Source organism: Myxocyprinus asiaticus, chromosome 23 (genome assembly GCF_019703515.2).
Source record: "Myxocyprinus asiaticus isolate MX2 ecotype Aquarium Trade chromosome 23, UBuf_Myxa_2, whole genome shotgun sequence".
Classification (NCBI taxonomy): Eukaryota; Metazoa; Chordata; class Actinopteri; order Cypriniformes; family Catostomidae; genus Myxocyprinus; species Myxocyprinus asiaticus.
The window spans coordinates 35,383,874-35,403,277 of record NC_059366.1 but is presented as its reverse complement, the minus strand read 5'-3'; the positions used below and the strand labels follow the sequence as shown (position 1 = coordinate 35,403,277).

The 19,404-nt window shown below is 38.4% G+C and overlaps 1 protein-coding gene and 1 pseudogene across 1 annotated transcript; one reads left to right on the top strand and one right to left on the bottom strand.

Moving 5' to 3' along the window:
* Positions 1–3,750: 3,750 nt before the first annotated feature.
* Positions 3,751–5,014, top strand: LOC127413801 (T-lymphocyte activation antigen CD86-like; annotated as a pseudogene).
* A 3,018-nt stretch (positions 5,015–8,032) lies between these two features.
* On the bottom strand, positions 8,033–18,740 carry si:ch211-67f13.7 (uncharacterized protein LOC565426 homolog). Its single transcript, XM_051651454.1, has 8 exons — positions 18,135–18,740; positions 17,945–18,054; positions 14,242–14,345; positions 13,141–13,312; positions 12,938–13,055; positions 11,821–11,906; positions 11,608–11,696; positions 8,033–8,908 (listed from the first exon to the last, which is right to left on the bottom strand). Exons 1-8 carry the CDS (start codon positions 18,603–18,605, stop codon positions 8,085–8,087), a joined length of 1,974 nt encoding a protein of 657 aa, XP_051507414.1. The 5' UTR covers positions 18,606–18,740; the 3' UTR covers positions 8,033–8,084.
* Positions 18,741–19,404: the final 664 nt, after the last annotated feature.

Below are 19,404 nucleotides of genomic sequence, written 5' to 3'. Positions count from 1 at the left end.
GCTGCGTTGACCTTGGACCTCAGAAAACACAGTGGACCAACACCAGCAGATGACATGGCACCCCAAACCATCTCTGACTGTGGAAACTTTACACTGGACCTCAAGCAACGTGGATTGTGTGCCTCTCCTCTCTTCCTCCAGACTCTGGGACCCTGATTTCCAAAGGAAATGCAAAATTTACTTTCATCAGAGAACATAACTTTGGACCACTCAGCAGCAGTCCAGTCCTTTTTGTCTTTAGCCCAGGCGAGACGCTTCAGACGCTGTCTGTTGTTCAAGAGTGGCTTGACACAAGGAATGCGACAGCTGAAACCCATGTCTTGCATACGTCTGTGCGTAGTGGTTCTCCCCCACATTTTTGAATGGGTTTTGTTTCACAATCCTCTCCAGGGTGCGGTTATCCCTATTGCTTGTACACTTTTTTCTACCACATCTTTTCCTTCCCTTCGCCTCTCTATTAATGTGCTTGGACACAGAGCTCTGTGAACAGCCAGCCTCTTTTGCAATGACCTTTTGTGTCTTGCCCTCCTTGTGCAACGTGTCAGTGGTCGTCTTTTGGACAACTGTCAAGTCAGCAGTCTTCCCCATGATTGTGTAGCGTACAGAACTAGACTGAGAGACCATTTAAAGGCCTTTGCAGGTGTTTTGAGTTAATTAGCTGATTAGAGTGTGGCACCAGGTGTCTTCAATATTGAACCTTTTCACAATATTCTAATTTTCTGAGATACTGAATTTGGGATTTTCCTTAGTTGTCAGTTATAATCATCAAAATTAAAAGAAATAAACATTTGAAATATATCAGTCTGTGTGTAATGAATGAATATAATATACAAGTTTCACTTTTTGAATGGAATTAGTGAAATAAATCAACTTTTTGATGATATTCTAATTATATGACCAGCACCTGTATATAGAATACATTGGGAAATGATGAAATATGAAATTAGGACACTAGCTATCAGACGGGGAAAGGAAATATCTAAATCTAGGAAAGACAGAGAGGATACTTTAATCCGAAACATAATAGATATTTATGAAAAGCTAATTCTATGTGATCAAAATAAGGATGTATGCCTATTAACCAAATTACAGTTGGAGTTAGATCATACTTATGAATATAAAGCAAAATGGGCATTTATAAGATCAAGAAAATATAAAAAAAAATATTTTTTTTTAATCTAGAGAAGAAAAATCTTTATAGAAAGTTAATAATAATAATTCTCTCACTAAAAATCCCAATCATATCTCTAACTTTATTGCAAAGTTTTATGGAAAATTATATTCCTCTAGCAAGACAAGGTTCTTTATTTCTAGATTAACTTTTTGCTATTAACAGTTTTTATTGATTCCATACATAAATCATACAAACATAACATAAAATACAGAATCGATTATAAACATTAAACCCCTCCCCCCCAACATTCCCCCACATGCAACACAAACACACACTATAATGGTCACCAACAATTAGAACATAAATAATAATAATAAATAAATAAATAAATAAAACATTTAAAAAAATATATATACTTTCAATCAACATCTATTCAAGATTGAATCTTATGGACTGATTAAAAGAATGTATAGTCCCTCCCATATGGGTTCAAAAGTCTCCAAATATCTGCAAGACCAAGATTTTTACATATCCTGTGAAGCGTCACTGTTGCCCTATGGGGCTTACACACTTTTGCTTCATTATGATCAAGGACTAAGTCCATCAAAAGATTAAAGTCTCCTCCCAATATTATATCATGAGGGGTGCCAGTGGCTTGCAACATCCCTTCAAGATCTAAAAAAAAAAAGCCCTGATCATCAGCGTTAGATGCGTAAATATTAGCCAAAATCAACCTTTGCCCCTGAATTTCTGCTAAAACAATAATGACTCTTCCTAATTTATCTTTAATCAATTTGAGACATTTGAACTGTAGATGTTTACTTATCAGTGTAATGACTCCCCTGCTCTTACTTGAGCCAGCACTAAAGAAAAAATGCCCACCCCATATCTTCCCAAATTTTTCAGCTTCCTGCGAGGAAAGATGCATTTCTTGAAGAAACACTATATCAAATTTCTTACGTTTAAGAAATAACCTTCCTTCTTTTTGTGGGGTGCCCCAACCCATTCACATTCCACGTGGAGAGAGAAAATCCATTCATATTAACATTTGACATTTTGACATATTGTGTGTCAAAAATAAAATTATAAAGACCACATTCCAACATTAATGCAACAATCAAACCCCAAACTTCCCACCGAACCAAACAAACAGAAAAAAGAAAAACGTGTGCATTAGCCCCACGCACGACAGCGCCAACTGGCGTCCATCCCTCCAAACTCAAACAGTCCATGGACGCCTACGAGAGCCCCTGTGACAACTTTGCCGTCGGATTGCTCAAGTCCATGTTTCTATACAAATTTTGTGAGACAGAATTACACAACAAAAGATAATCTATAAAACAAACTCCAACCAACAGGAGGCATAAGCACAAAAACATGCAGATTCATCCAAAATACTGTCCCGAAGGGGTGTTACTCCACAAAACAAACTCCAGCCGCTAGACGGAACCAGCACAAAAAGAAACAAAAAAGGAGTTCAGTGAGTCGGTCCACTTGGCTGCAACGTGAGTACCACAAAATAACTTACTCATTCCATTGACCTTATGAAGGACATCGCTTGATGGGGACACGTGAATATTTTACGGCCATCCTTAGCATCTATTCTCAGTTTGGCCAGGAACATCAGAGCAAAAACAACCTTCCGTTGATGTAAGAGTTTCTTGCATTCCTTGAATCTATCACGTTTCTCTCTTGTCGAATTCGCAAAGTCTGGGAACAAGAAAATGCTGTGGTTCTTCCAAGAAAGCCTTCCTTTATACCTTGCCTCGTGTAACACGAGACCTTTATCGGATGATCTCAGAAATTTGGCCAGAATTGATTGGGGCCTGTCTCCCTCAGCAGATCGCCGAGCCAGAACCCTGTGAGCTTGCTCGATTTCCAGCTTATGGCCTGTTATGTCAAACAGATTCGGAAAGAGCCCATCCAGAAATTTATCCATATCCTGTCCTTCTTCGCCCTCAGGAATTCCAACAATACGGACGTTATTCCGCTGGCTACAGTTCTCCAAGTCCTCCAACTTCTCCCAGACCCGCTCCAAATCCACCTTGGTCGCTAGTGGATTAGCAGATAATTCCCTCTCCGATGACTCCAGATAATCGATCCGTTTCTCGACATCCCCCACTCTTGTAACCATCTCAGTGAATTTCATCTCCATGGCCTTTTTGCACTATAGTGTCCCCATCACTATACTGGGGCATTAGGACCCACACAGACTGCAGGGTGAGCACCCCCTGCTGACCTCCCTAACACCTCTTCCAGCAGCAACCTTAGTTTTCACCAGGAGGTCTCCCATCCAGGTACTGGCCAGGCTCAACCCTACTTAGCTTCAGTGGGCAACTGGTCTTGATTGGAGGGAAGCTGAACTATACTGTATATTGTTTTATAAAAATGGTCTGGTGCAAAATACTAAAATATTTGTCTCATCAAACTAAATGCACCTTCCTGTAAGTCCTTACAGCAAAACAACTTCAAAGTGCCAACAAAATAATTGTGAAACTAATGACTGATTGTGAAACACCAAAGTTGGATTATCTAATTAAGCACTCCTCTTTTCCTCTGAAAATTAATACAGAAATATTTTCTCTCTTTCACTCTCTAGCTTTGTGGAACTCCAAAGTTGCTTTATCTTATCAAGTATGCCTCTTTTCCTCAAAAAATTAAGAAAAATTTTCTCTCATTCTCTAGCGGAGTTTAAGTTTACTGTTCCTAGTGGCACTGTCATTGGCTCTTATGGCGAGGTGCTGATCCTGCTCTGCACTTTCCCTGTGGACAGTTCATGGGATCTGAGCAGCACCGTTATTACCTGGCAGCGTGGACTGGATGTAATTTTACTACAATGACATCTACTACTACAGCTTCTACTATAACTCAGACCAACTCAACCATCAGAATCTGCACTATTTAAACCACACCAGTCTGTTCATTCAGGAGATTGCACGAGGCAATGCATCTCTCAAACTGGACAAATCCGCTGTGCAGGATGCTGGTGAATGCACCTGCTCTGTCAGCACAAAAACAGGCAGCCCTAAGAAGAGTTTTGAAGTGAATATAGCAGGTAATTAAAACTCTATATTGAATCATAAGGCAACTGGGACTAACGTTCAACAAACACAGCATAAAGCAATCTTTGAAGTATAGTTCACCCCAAAAGGAAGATTCTGTTATTATAAACTCACCCTAATGATGTTCCAAACCCGTATAACTTTTTCTTTTGTGAAACACAAAAGGTGAATTTTTGAAGAATATTCTGGCCACTTTTGGAATATAGAACACAAGGTGTATTGACCACTTATACTTCATGGTGCTATTTTTGGAGCTTGATAGCCTCGGTCCTAAATAACATGAGTGGCTAGGGTATTCTTCAGAAATTCGCCTTTTGTGTTCTATGGAAGAAAGAAAGTCATATGGGTTTGGAACAACGTGAGGGGAGTAAAAGATGACCGAATTTTCATTTTTCATTTCATTACAGAAAAGGGTGGAAACTCTCCAGTGTTTGTAGTTAATCAATATGTCCCGTTCTGTTTCTCAGCTTTCTACTACGAACCTCACCTGCAGTTCTCTCTGCTCACCGGTGGGGTTAACCTGCTAGTGACCTCAGTTTGGGGGTACCCCACTCCTACACTGAAGTGACTGGTAGAAAACTCAGAAGACATCACCAACCAGTCACACACACAACTCATGCAGGACACACATACAGGACTTTACAGTGTGTCTAATTGGATAAATCTCACTGAAGTCACCAACTCCTCTCTGACATTCATTATGCACAACAAGCCACTGGGACAAGACATCAGGAGAGAGATTCAGCTGTATTCAGGTCAGGACATTAAGATACTCAGAAAGAAGAAGCCCTTTAAAACACTTTTTAATCATCAACGAATTATCAGTTTCACACCATAGCTACAAGTATAGATTGTTCTCAGCAAACTTGTAGATTGTTTACAGCTGCTGTAAGCAATTTCTTTAAATACCACACATAAAATGTTCCTACTCACTAAAATACAAACATGTCCTGACCTGTCTCTGTGACAGTCTTAATCTTTGTAAACGGCAAAAACAAAAAAAACAAAAACAAAAAAAAAATCAGGACGAACCGCTTGTTTCTTTTAGTGTATGCCATTTTCTAAAACTGTTAATTAATTGTATTATTTCTTTGTACAGATAAGAGAACGAAGCACGGAGAGTCAGGAGACAGATATCATGTATGCTTCACTTTGATCCCTGCTATTCTGCTGCTGCTGATCATGATGGATCTATTGTTTGGGTTCATTAGAAGCAAAAGGGAAGAACAGAGCAAACATAACCAAACTGAGATGGGATTTAAGCCTGAAAACCAAGTTCTCAATGGAAAAGTTCAATATGTTTATAACAGTCACTGATCACATCAACCAATGACAAATATCTATTAACCAAACGAAGGACTTTCTGTGATGTACAAGGCAGACAATAATATAGAGAGAGGACTATTATTTAGCTTTTATGATGTACTGAACCTTCAATGCTTGCTGTACAATTTGTTTCAAATTATTTTTTACAGCCTTTATTTTTATATTTTAAATTATTTCTTAACCTTAGCAGCTTCTAACAAATAAAACATAATTTATTTGTGTTTTATGATGCACTATATTAGTTTACTTTTCATTCCATCATTAGTGATCTACTGTACAGTATAAATAACAGATGAAAGTATTATTTATCTCCCACCCAAACAAACCATGTCTTCTTTAGTGTGCTTGACAACGAATATATCTGCACGGTCTCAAAACTGACTTCAGCTGAAGGTTATGGAGAAGAATTTTTATATAATCCCAGCAGTCACATCATTACGTCATACTTGCAACTTTGTTGAGTGTAATGATCAATATCAACAAGATCTTGCTTTCATGCCATTTGAAAAGTAGACAGTATTATACATTAATTGTCCATTTGATCTTGAATCTGTGAACTGAAAATGCAATTGTATCCATGACAATTCTGTTACATTGAACAAAATTTATATTTTTATATCTACCTGGCAGGTTCCACAAAGTACAATCATTTTATTACATAAATGTTACAATATTTATTGGTTGAATTTGAACAGACTAAAACTTACATTATTGTCCTAAATTGTGTGCATTAAGTGTAGTAGACTGTGAATGTTAAAATGTTTGAATTTTTAAAAATCATGTTTGCTGTTCTAATCAGTAAAAAGCACAAAGTTGATATTGTTCCACAATACAAAAGCTGATTATGTCTGATGATTTTATGGTTTTAGTGACCAAACATGTGCAAGACACATTTAAGAGACAAAACGAATGGGACATTTTCATTCAGAACATGGAAAGGCTTTGCTTGTGTCTGCTTGAACCTTTTCAATGCAAGGGCGTTTCAGGAAACTGTGTAGTTGACACTAATCACTTCTCTGAATTTGACATGTCCTGTGGTGACATGCTATAAGCCGTCTAAAACTTTAAACAGCATTGTGCTAATTCTTTTATAATTAACATGCATTTATTTAATTTATTTTTAGCTTATATTCAGCAGCTAAATGGAAATTATTTTGTCACACCATACTACTAAAATGAATTAGTGAAGGCAAAATGGTGATTAAAATGCTGAAATACTTCAAAGAAACGGTCACGTCTCCTAAAATATTCACTAACCCTTATATATTCATATTAACTCCAACCTAATCTTAAAAAAAAAAATAAATAAATAAAAATAAAAATAAAATAAAACTATTGATTTAAAGTATAGGCTACTGCAAAATATTTGGATATATACAAATTAGGGCTGTCGATTTAACGCGTTAATTGCGATTCTATAAAGAATAATGTGCTAAAAAAAAAAAATATGGCAATTAATCTTGCCTGACGCGTACGTAAATTCCACAATAAAAGTACAGATTTTCCTAACATAGGACCAATTCAAGCTTGAAGTACATCTGTTTTTACAAGCCATGTGAATAGGTGGCAGCTCGCCTCAACAACCTCACAAGCAGTGTAGCCACAGAATGAGAACGGCTCACTTTAGTACAACAGATGGGCGAAACAACAAAATCTTGAGACCAGATTTTCAGTTTTCGCAACTTTTATCTTGACAGAGCAACAAATAAAAATAGCACAGACAGGAACACAGGAATGTGTGCTGTGAGAACTGGACATATTGACGAACTCGATGCAAAACAGATTGCTGTGAACTGTAGGCTTGTTCAATTCTATTAATATAAAACATGCAATATTTTGAGTTCTTAAAGGAATATTCAATGTTCAGTACAAGTTAAGCTCTATCCACAGCATTTGTGGGAAAATATTGATTCACAAAAATGTATTTTGAAACATTTCTTAAAACCACTTTTTGTATTGTCTAAGCCAAAATAATGCAATGAATTCTCTATTTAGGGGCCTTTCTCAGCAAATAATGATTGTGTGCGATTAATTAATCTGCATGTCAGGTAATTTGATAAAAAATTAATCGATTGACAGCCCTAATAGAAATATAAAAGCAGATTGAGAGTGTACAGAGACCAACTTGGTTGTGTTATTTGTACTGCGTAATGGAAATGGCAGACGCTACTAGGCTCTTGTGCCGTGGTTTGTTAGCTGCGATTCTCTGGTGGATTTTTCCTCTCTAGATCATGCGTAGTGTAGCTCTTCACCAGGAATTCTGCTAATGAACAAACTTTTTTAAAATACAGTTGAAATAACAGACTGATGGTTTCAGCAGAAGCATTTACCATTGTTGAACAACCTCAGAGCTCACGGTAGGTGTGTCTTTAAAAGGTATCGTAAATAATCAATTTCCCTTTGGAAACATAAATGGGATTTTTACTTCCAGAACCAGACTCTTGAGCTCTATTAGTGCCTGATTTCCTTTATAAGTCAAGGATACACATTTTCTGAAATATCAGTTTTTATTATTCAATGTTACCTGGTTCTTTGGTATATCAAAACAAAAATACAGGCATTTCAAAAAGTCAAGAGTTGATTTACATCTCCTCTGGAATTATATAATATTTTCTAAGGTCAAGTCTTCTCACAACACCTTGCTCCATTAGCTCATCTGATCTGACTGGAAACTCTGTCTTGTCTTCAAACTCTGACAATGGCAAGACATCTAAAACTTCCTCTCCATTTCCTGAGAAGTCATATTCCTTCTCTTCCTCCTCAGAGATGGATGACAGAAGCATATCCTGCAGTTTACCATCACCCAGCGCTGATTCATTTATGTTGGAACTTTCATCCATCGTTTCATTTACTATAATTGAGGTCTTCATGAAAACTTCACCCTTCTGGGGACCTTCCCCCACTCCCTGAACATTCATTGGCCAGTTACTCTGCCCACTGATCTTATTCTGCATCACCCTGTCTCCTGACCAACCCAAGGATGCAACTTCAGTCCTGTGGTTCTTCAATCCTTCAAACTGCTCCAACTCCTGCCCCTTCTCTTTGGCTTTAAACCTTGCATTTACTTCTGGCTTTTCAGACCCCACAAAGCTCTCACTATTAGCCATTAGAATCTCCACATCTTCTTGTTTCTCTACCTCTTTTGCTTTTCGTTCCTTTTCTCTAAGTACTGTGCTGGTGTGAGACTCATGACGTCTCTTAGCATGGCCTTCAGAGGGTGCAGGTGTTACAGAGGTGATGAAGTTCTTGTGGGTGAGTGACCTCTGGGGCTCTTTGGCCAATCTGTCTTCAAACCAGTTAACATCATCATTCTGAAATGTCAAAAGAGAGGAGTCCAAAGTTGAGGAAGCCAAAGTTGAGAGAGGAGATGGGTTAGGGAAGCCTGCTTGATCACTATTTACGAATCCTGACACAGAAAACAAAAAAGAGAGTTCAAGACCTCGATTTCTCCTTCACCTTATTCCTGCAGCTCAGGGTTGTGAGTGCTAATTTTACAAAGTAATCAAACAAATCTATGCTTTAGAGCTACATTCTTATAGCTATAAAAGTGCATGGAAAAGCTGAAAAATGTGTGACCACTAGTGATTAGCTAACAGTAAAAAATGTATATATTAAAAGATAAATAAAAGGCCTTACAGCACTGAAAAAAAATTATGTGTTGGATCTGCTTAAAATCCATACATAGCATTTTTGAATCACACTAAGTAAATTCAAAGATTACCAGTTTAATGAACAATCGAAAATGGGGGGTTTGGTGCTGCTGGCAGCACAGATATAACATTTCACCTTTAAATATGCAGCATGTCACAGACAGTAGCAACTTCTCTGAGGTGGCAGTACACCTTTTTACCATACTATAATTTTACTATACAGCCATTTTTAGTATTTTGTTATTTTGCTAATATGTTGTTGCATTTATGAGCAAGTATGTGACTTTATCATATATGTTTATGTAGGCCTACTCTTTATATCATATGTTCTGATATACAAAATTTCAGATTATGGGTATGGGTTTAGCCTGAAAGCTATGTAAATGTTAACGAGAACTGAAATTTACAATGGCCTTCTATTAAAAAATAAAAAGACACTGAGACGGCACTCTGCCTCCTCATTTCAAAAGTTCACCACAGGGGGTCACATGATGCTACGCGAATGTTGATCGCTTGAAGGTGAGCTCTACTTAAACTTTGCTACAATTATCCTTAAGCAATATTAACCGGTGAGAACTGTAAAAGTTTTGTTTGCTAAACTGTGCTGGGAGGGCAGGAAGTCTAAAAATTCGAAACTTGCAGGATCAAGATGGCGACAGCAGCGAGCTTCATGACGTATGTCGGGATATCTCGAGCGTTTATGCAGCGCTGATTAAAATCTCGACCGACATAGAGGGCCTTGCAGAAATACATTGAGCGATCACGTCTATATTGGCAAAAATTTCCAACCTGATCACAAGAATGGACGATGTAGAAAAACGGGTCGAGTTTCTGGAGTCAGCCGAAAGAGAGGTACAGGATAACCCGCCTGCTACCAAGGCTGATGTGGAACGCGTGTGGGAAAAACTAGAGGATATGGAAAATTGGAGCAGGCATAATAATGTTCGTATCGTTGGAATTTCTGAGGGAAAGGAAGGTCAGGATATGGGGAAGTTTTAAGAGGGGCTTATTCCGAATTTGATCGACACAGCGGGCCGCCGGCTCGAGATCACAGAGCGCATGCACAGAGCTCTTGGTCAGCTTCCCGGGGTGGGTGACAGACCCCAATCCATCCTGGCAAGATTCTTGCGGTCGGCTGACAGAGACTTTGTTCTACGAGTGGCGAGGAATAAAGGCAAGTTATGCTGGGAGGAACACAACATCGTGGTTTTTCTAGACTCTGCTAAAGCGAATCAAGTGAAGCAGGACAGATTCAAAGAGTGGAAAAAATTGCTGCACCAACAGAAGGTAAGCTTCTCATTGCTTTATCTGGCTAAGTTGAGAATTGACGGCAAGGATGGGCACAAGACTTTTACATGCCCATGACAAGCTATGCAAAATATTTCATTATATCAATGGTGTGAGTGGGTAATTTTGCCTGCACTCAGTCATCAATAAAGACTACAAATTGTGTATTTTACTGATGCAGCCTGAGAGGGTTTGCTCTACCATAGCTTTTTCAACCTTTCAATGGCTCAAGCAAGGCATTTAGGCATTTTATTTCCAGGAAATTTGAGAGATTAAGTTAGTTATTTTGACCCATTAATGAAAAGTTTCTTGTGTGATGTTGATAGGTGGGCTTCACTACATTCGTCTATGGCTGGGAAGGTCAATGTTATAAAAATGAATTACATCCCCAAATTTAATTATCTACTGCAGTCTCTCCCTCTAGAAGTTCCTCTTTCTTATTTTAAACAATTTGATAGAATATCTAAGTCTTTTATTTGGAATGGTAAATGGCCTCGGTTGCATTTCAGTAAGTTGCATAGACCAATTGACAAAGGAGGTTTAGGCCTCCCCAAAATTTTGTTTTATTACTATGCTTTTAATCTAAGACACCTGGCCTATTGTCTCTTCCACCAGAAAGAGCCCCTCTGCCCCATTGCAAAATCTTTCTATTAAATTGCCTAGAGAAGCAAAAATGCATCCCATTATTTCACACTTACATTCAGTATGGACAAAGGTTTCTTGCATGTTCAACTCTGATACTTACCTAAATGTTTCCTCAAGTATATGGCTGAACCCCAAATTATGTATTAACAAGTCCCACTTTTGATGTTTTGGGATTGGGAGGGGGATGGGTGATATTGGGGGTTAAAAGGGGATAATTTTTTGATTCTGTTCATGCATATTGTAATTTATACTATGTAATATATTAAGAATCAATTAAAAAAAAAAAAAAAAAAAGTTAATCAGAAAAAGGTCCACCACATACCACTGGGGATGGGGGTTGCGCGGTGAGAAAGTGTGAGTGCGATCGACTGTGTTCTGCGACTGCTACCGGGTCCTTGAATAATGTATAACATGCGAGTAAGGGCAGCCGGTGGAGTATCTGGTGCCCCCCTAGGGAGTTGGTGCCCTACACAGACTGCGTAATATGCATATAGGAAGTGACGGTACTGATGCTTGGACTTGCCTTCATATATTATTTGTTTGGTCTTAGTCTGATTACAGACAGAATCACAGCAGTCGCAGACAGAGTCTTGACCGAACACAGAGATCCACCTAGTGTGAAAGAAAGAAAAGGAGAGAGGGAAAAAGAAAAAGGAATCTTTAAGTTGAACACCAATTATGGAAACTCAATTTAAAGAGATAAGAGCCATTTGAGTTTCTTCATATGCTTGTTAACCTGTTGTGTGTGTGGCTATAGAAGCAAGACTTCTGCACTGGACTAGGGCCTCCACCAGAAACAGAGAGCTCACAATGGAGTGTGACCTAGAACAGAAAAATCACATTAAGTCAGTGTTGGGTAAGTTATTCAAAAAAATTTGTTTTTAAATTCACTACAAATTGCTAATTACTTGTCTAAAATTTTATTCAGATTACTGATTTCACTGATTACTTGATTTAAAAAGTAATCACATTACTAATTAAGTTATTTTAAAACATGTTCCCCCCAATTTTTTTTGTTTTTCTACTCAAATTCAAAATAATGTCTATGTTTCCTCCTTGTTCATAGTCAAATGCAAATCATACACATTGCACCTCACGTTCCTCTCTTACAGTGAGCACATTTACATGCACACCAACATTCCGATTACTCCCAAAAATCTGCTTATTTAAAATCAGACAAAGCAAGAAAACCGCATTTACATAAGATTTGAAATAATGCCGTTATTCTTTGCTTTTGACGCAGGTTAAGGTGTTTACATGCCATGCGAAATCACCGTAATGGGCAAAAATCTACCCGTGTCGATCGGTTTATTCTTATGCCGTTTATGACATTACACCGATAAAGGAACGCTGTTTATCGTGTTTACATGACCACACATCTTTTTAAAAAATCTAGTTTCAAACACGTTAAGTTCGTAGAAATGTAATCTTTGTGTCCAATTGGGTTTCATATATTTCATAAAATAATTTATTGCACACACGTTGTCTGTGTAAGAGCAGCACGTTTACATGCACAAATGACCTGTTAGGGGGCACACGCCCTTCAAGCTGTCAAAGAAACGTGAAAAGACATACATTTGAACATAATTTGTTTTAAAAGCATTCTACATAAATAATATTTTATAAATATGCATGACCCAAGTAAAGTTTACAAGAATTGAATTTTAAATTGAATGTGTTACACTCACTACACTTAATTAGATTAGTTACAAATTACTTTATCAGATTACACCCAACACTGTTTAGAATACGATGAAATGCAAAGTGATGTAACAAAGAGATGTATATCCACTTTTCAAACCAAATCTGAGCAAATTCATTCTATACAGAACTGCAAAAACTAACAAACATACCCGGGCATCAGGAGCCTCAATAAACTGGAAAGCAGCAAAGGAGAACTGAACAACATTATCTGCTTTGGAGAACCTGAATCTAGAAGCACCAGGATTTTTACGGCTCTCCTGTAAACAACTGGGTGTGTATGGGAGAAAGCAAAGTGAGTTTTTGTGTGCAAATGTCAGTCAGTCTTATATGGTCAGATAAAGATTAATCTTACCCATAATTGTCTATGATGCTGTATTTGGTCTTGCTCAAAGTGTTGATCGTAGTCACATAACAGCGGTTAATAAAGAGCCTGACACCAAGGTAATGATGTCGAGAGGAGACCTGAACATTCACCTTCTGACCCAGCAAGTACACAGCAGACCTAACTGGAGATGACCAGGAGTCTAGAGCATAGGCAAACACACAAATATAGATATGTAGGACCATTACTATAATTTTATAGTGACTATGATTGACAGCAGATCTGAAAAAAGAATAATCCAAGACTTTACTTTATGTATGCACAATGCTTGGATTTGTGTACGTAATAGTGTAGAGTATGTTTGTGGCCTTAAAGGAATAGTTCACCCAAAAATGAAAATTCTCTCATCATTTACTCATAATCATGCCATCCCAAATGTGTATGACTTTCTTTCTTCTGCAGAACACAAATTAAGATTTTTAGAAGAATGTTCTAGCTCTGTAGGTCCATACAACACAAGTGAATGGGTCCCAAAATTTTGACACGACAAAAAGCACATAAAGGCAGCATAAAAGTAACCGTACAGTTCCAGTGTTTTAATCCATGGGCAATATGCATGAAGAATGTGAATCACCAAAAACACAAGAATGTGAAAATGAAAGTTAAAGTGGAGATTGACTGAGCAGGGAGCAGAATTTTTAATAAAAAAAAGGACTTAAATATTGATCTGTTTCTCACCCACGCCTATTATAACACTTCTGAAGACACTGATTTAACCACAAGAGTCTTATGGATTACTTTTATGCTGCCTTTATGTGATTTTTGGAGCATCAATTTTGGCACCCATTCACTTGCATTGTATGGACCAAAAGAGCTGAGAAATTCTTCTAAACATCTTTATTTGAGTTCAGCAAATGAAAGTTATAGACATCTGGAATGGCATAAGGGTGAGAAAATGATAAGAGAATTTTCATTTTTGGGTGGACTATCCTATAAAGGTTATTCAATGCACTCAAACAGCAGACAGGAATCATAGCAATAGTTCCAGTTGTTTAAATCTATTCATCCAAGTTGGTTCATACAGTGTAAGACTCTGATTGCACTTGCCCGTGATCCGCCAGTTGTGCTTACCGTCCATCAGCTGGATCCTGAAGTCACCCGAACGGCTCCTGATGTTTTTGTGCAACAGTGTCTGCCAAGTTGGTCGTACAACCAGACGGTCCACATGATGGTGCCTGTGTAAAAACCCATAGAACAGTGTTTCTCAAACCTGGTCATGGGCTCCACAGTGCAGCACAAGATTGAGAAACACTGGCATAAAGGGTTGTGAAATGGGGTCATTGACCAATAAGGTTGTCCGAGATAATAAAAATGAGAAATCTTTTTAAAAAATCTAGTTTCAAACACGTTAAGTTCGTAGAAATGTAATCTTTGTGTCCAATTGGGTTTCATATATTTCATAAAATAATTTATTGCATTGTCTACAAAAAAAAAAAAAAGTGTACATAACCATTAATTTAAAAAAAAAAAAAAAAAAAAAGTTACTTTTTTCTTTTTTTGGTCATATAATTACAAAAACGCAACCTACAACAGTGCATTCAGAAAGTATCCAGACCCCTTTATTTTTTTCACATTTTGTTATGTTTCAGCCTTTTGCTAAAATGCTTTAATTATAATTTTTTTTTCACATCAATCTACACTCCATACCCCATAATGACAAAGCAAAAACCAGATTTTTGACAACTGAAATATCACATTGACATAACTATTCAGACCCTTAACTCAGTACTTAGTTGAAGCAGCAATTACAGCCTCAAGTCTTTTTGGGTATGATGCAACAAGCTTTGCACACCTGGATTTGGGGATTTTCTTCCATTCTCCTCTGCAGTTTCTCTCAAGCTCTGTCAGGTTGGATGGGGGCCGTTGGTGGACAATCATTTTCAGGTCTCTCCAGAGATGTTCGATTGGGTTCAAGTCCGGGTTCTGGCTGGGCCACTCGAGGACATTCACAGAGTTGTCCCTAAGCCACTCTTGCATCGTCTTGGCTGTGTGCTGAGGGTCATTATCCTGTTGGAAGGTGAACCTTCGGCCCAATATCTGTACTTTGCTGCGTTCAGCTTTCCTTCAACCCTGACCAGTCCCCAGTCCCTACCGCTGAAAAACACCCCCACAGCATGATGCTACCGCCAGCATGATGCTTAGGGCCAAACAGTTCAATCTTCATTTCATCTGACTAGAGAATCTTGTTTCTCACAGTCTGAGAGTCCTTTAGGTACTTTTTTGCAAATTCCAAGTGGGATTTCATGTGTCTTGCATGGAGGAGAGGCTTCCGTCTGGCCACTCTGCCATAAAGCCCAGATCGGTGGAGTGTTGCAGTGATGGTTGTCCTTCTGCAAGTTTCTCCCATCTCCACACATGATCTCTGAAGCTCAACCAGACTGATTATCGGGTTCTTGGTCACCTCTCATACCAAGCCTTCCCCATATCTGTGCCTCGACACAATCCTGTCTCTGAGCTCTGCAGGCAGTTACTTTGACCTCATGGTTTGGTTTTTGCTCTGATATGCATTTTTAGCTGCGAGAGCTTATATAGACAGGTGTGTGCCTTTCCAAACCATGTCCAATCAATTGAATTTGCCACAGGTGGATTCCAATCAAAGTGTAGAAACATCTCAAAGATGATCCAGAGAAATGGGATGCACCTGAGCTAAATTCCAAGTGTCATAGCAAAGGGTCTGAATACTTATGTCAATGTGATATTTAAGTTTTTTCTTTTTAATACATTTGCAAAGTTATCAAAAATCTGGTTTTTGCTTTGTCATTATGGGGTATGGATTGAAGATTGGTGTGAAAAAAATATTTAAAGTATTTTAGCATAAGGCTGCAACATTACAAAATGTGAAAAAGTTAAGGGGTCTGAATACTTTCTGAATGCACTGTACATGTTGTTACACCACATGACTTTAATTTTGTGGACAAAGGTTTTCAAATATTACAAAAAAATTTTAAAACAAAACTTTCTCTGCTTATTCTTTAAGAAATAACAATAAAAGATTATTCTGCACTATTCATGATAACATTTTCTTTTTCAAGGTCTCTCCTCCCCCAGTTCATCCAAAAATGATAATTCTCTCATCATTTACTCAACTTTTATGACTTTCTTCTGCGGAACACAAATCAAGATATTTTGATGGAGATATGATGTGAATATATCCATAAAATGCAAGTTAATGGGGTCCAACACTTCCAAGCTCCAAAAAGGAAGCATGAAGGTAATTTATACGACTCCATTGGTTTAATCCATGTCTTCTAAAGCGATTTGGTCTGTTTTGGTTTAGAACGAACCAAAATGTAACTCCATGTAAAAAAACGCTTTTCACGTGTATGGCTCTCTGTGCATGCATCAAGCACCTTTGTGTGCTTTTTGGAGCTTTAAAGTGTTGGACCCCATTGACAAGCACACATCATACACCCTTTTGTTTGTGTTTTCCAGAAGTAAAAAAAAACAAGAATTTGCGAAGACATAAGGGTTAATAAATGATGAGAGAATTATCATTTTTGGGTGAACTATTCCTTTAACTAATACCATAAAACACCTTAGTGGGCCACCTTGCTTTGGGCCCTGAGTTTTTATTCATAAATACAAATGATAAAAGACTGAATTTCCTAATTTTTATGATTGATTCATAAGTAACATTTTTCTTGTTCTCGAACACAAAGAAAAAAAATACATTTATTATGAATGTACAGCCTCTTTTAATAGTTTCTATTCTCTGTCATTTGTATTGTTCATTTTTATTTACAGCTCTGGAAAAAAATCAAGAGACCACTGCAAAATTATCAGTTTCTCTGGGTTTACTATTTCTAGGTACTTGATTCATGCGTCCTTCACAAAGACGAATCTGCCCGATTCCAGCCTTGCTGAAGCACCCCCAGATCATCACCGATCCTCCACCAAATTTCACAGTGGGTGCGAGACACTGTGGCTTAAAGGCCTCTCGAGGTCTCCATCTAACCATTAGACGACCAGGTGGAGGATCGGTGATGATCTGGGGGTGCTTCAGCAAGGTTGGAATCGGGCAGATTCGTCTTTGTGAAGGACGCATGAATCAAGTCACGTACAAGGTTATCCTGGAAGAAAACTTGCTTCCTTCACCTCTGACAATGTTCCCCAACTCTGAGGATTGTTATTTCCAGCAGGACCATGTTACATGCCACACAGCCAGGACAATCAATGTGTGGATGGAGGACCACCGAATCCCGAGACCCTGTCATGGCCAGCCCAATCTCCAGACCTGAACCCCATTGAAAACCTCTGGAATGTGATCAAGAGGAAGATGGATGGCCACAAGCTGTCAAAGCCGAGTTGCTTGAATTATTAAGTGTAGGAGTGGCATAAAGTCACCCAACAGCAATGTGAAAGACTGGTAGAGAGCATGCAAGACGCATGAAAGCTGTGATTGAAAATCAGGGTTATTCCACCTAATATTGATTTCTGAACTCTTCCTAAGTTAAAACATTAGTATTGTGTTTAAAAATGAATATGAACTTGTTTTCTTTGCATTATTCGAGGTCTGGAAACACGGCATCTTTTTTGTTATTTGACCAGTTGTTATTTTCTGCAAATAAATGCTCTAAATGGCCATATCTGTATTTGGAAGTTGGGAGAAATGTTGTCAGTACTTTATAGAATAAAACAAAAATATTAATTTTACTCAAACACATACCTATAAATAGTAAATCCAGAGAAACTGAAAATGTTGCAGTGGTCTCTTAATTTTTTCCAGAGCTGTATGTATTGCTATGTAAATTGCTCTTGTCAGTAAACATGTTACCTTTTAAAGCGACACTCCACGCGCACATTCACTCGAGACCGGAAAGGCTGTAGGTGTGACAGCGGCACATAATGAAGCACAAATTTGTAGACGATATAATCAGGAAGCACCTTTTAGATTAAAAGAGACGTGTTATTCCTAAGAACTTACAAAAGATAAGAAATCAGTGTCTTTTGCTATGAAATGTCACCTGTTGTTCACTCTGGCAGTCCGTGAGCGCGTACGTGAAGAGCAGTTCGTCCTTTGGCTCAATGACTCCGTTACTTTTGCATGTTTGTCCGAGCGTCAGCTCCTCCGCCTCGGCCGAGAAACCATAGAAATTCTTCTTCACCCTTAAGACCAAACCGGTCTTTGAGCAGGTCGCAGACACGCCCGGGAGACGGTTGGATTCAGGTGGGACCCTCGCAGGTGTTCGGCCGGGTTGTTCAGGGATCCACACAGCAGGTAACGACCAGTGTTGCTTCAGGCCTGTGATGTCTGCTGTGTTTGTGAACGGATCGCGCAGTATACGTTTTACAGGATGTTTCTCGTGTGATGTTTGTGGCTGATCGACTTTCTCATCTAATATGGATAGTGAAGAGACACTATGAATTAATCGTGGGCCAAAGAAAAACACTAGAATTGAATTTAGAAGTAGGCGCATAAGAGTGATCACGTTCATATTAAGATGGTGAGAAGGACTATTTATAAATCTACAAGAAAGTTAGCTTATGCTTCAGGTAGCATGTATCCTGCATGTGAACACTGCTCAATCAAAAGGGCTCTTTGAGAAAGGCTCAGTTGGTGATAAGATGTGATTGGTCTTGGGTTGATTGACACTTGAGTAATTGATTTCCGCTAGCATGTTGGTCGCTAGAGGGCGCTACATGAGTTAAAAATCAGCAGCTGTATTTTCATATTAAATGTCACGAGAAAGTCTGGTTTCTATAAAATAATTTGAAAATCAGTGCAAAAAATAATACATAGAGGAACGTACGACAGAATATGAAAGCAGTTACAATGCCACATCGATTCCTCCTAGTTTTCTTGTGTTGATTTCGGCTCACACTGTGCGCCTGTGGTCGCTAGAGGGCGCCACATGGCTTCAAAAGTGGGTGAATGACGTAAAGCTATGAACCAACGTTAGTTACGCTATCATTAACAGTGGGCGATTGCCAATTGAAAGTGATCATCCCTATGCCCTACTCCCTACGAAGGACAGATCTCTTGAATGTGGGGACTCTAAAGGCAGCATGAAAGTACTGCATGCATGTACACTTCACTATTAGTATTGTAAAGGGGCTCTTCGTGAAAAAAGTGTTTACTTTTGTTTGGAACAAACTTTCGAGTGTCGTCCCCTTCCCGCAGTGCCCTTCAAGGGCGCAAAACTGCCGTTTTGAAAACGCCCTAATTCTGCGTTGTAATGAGAGACATCGGCACAAGTTGAGCATGAACTTTTTGTTTTGTTTGTTTTACGGAGA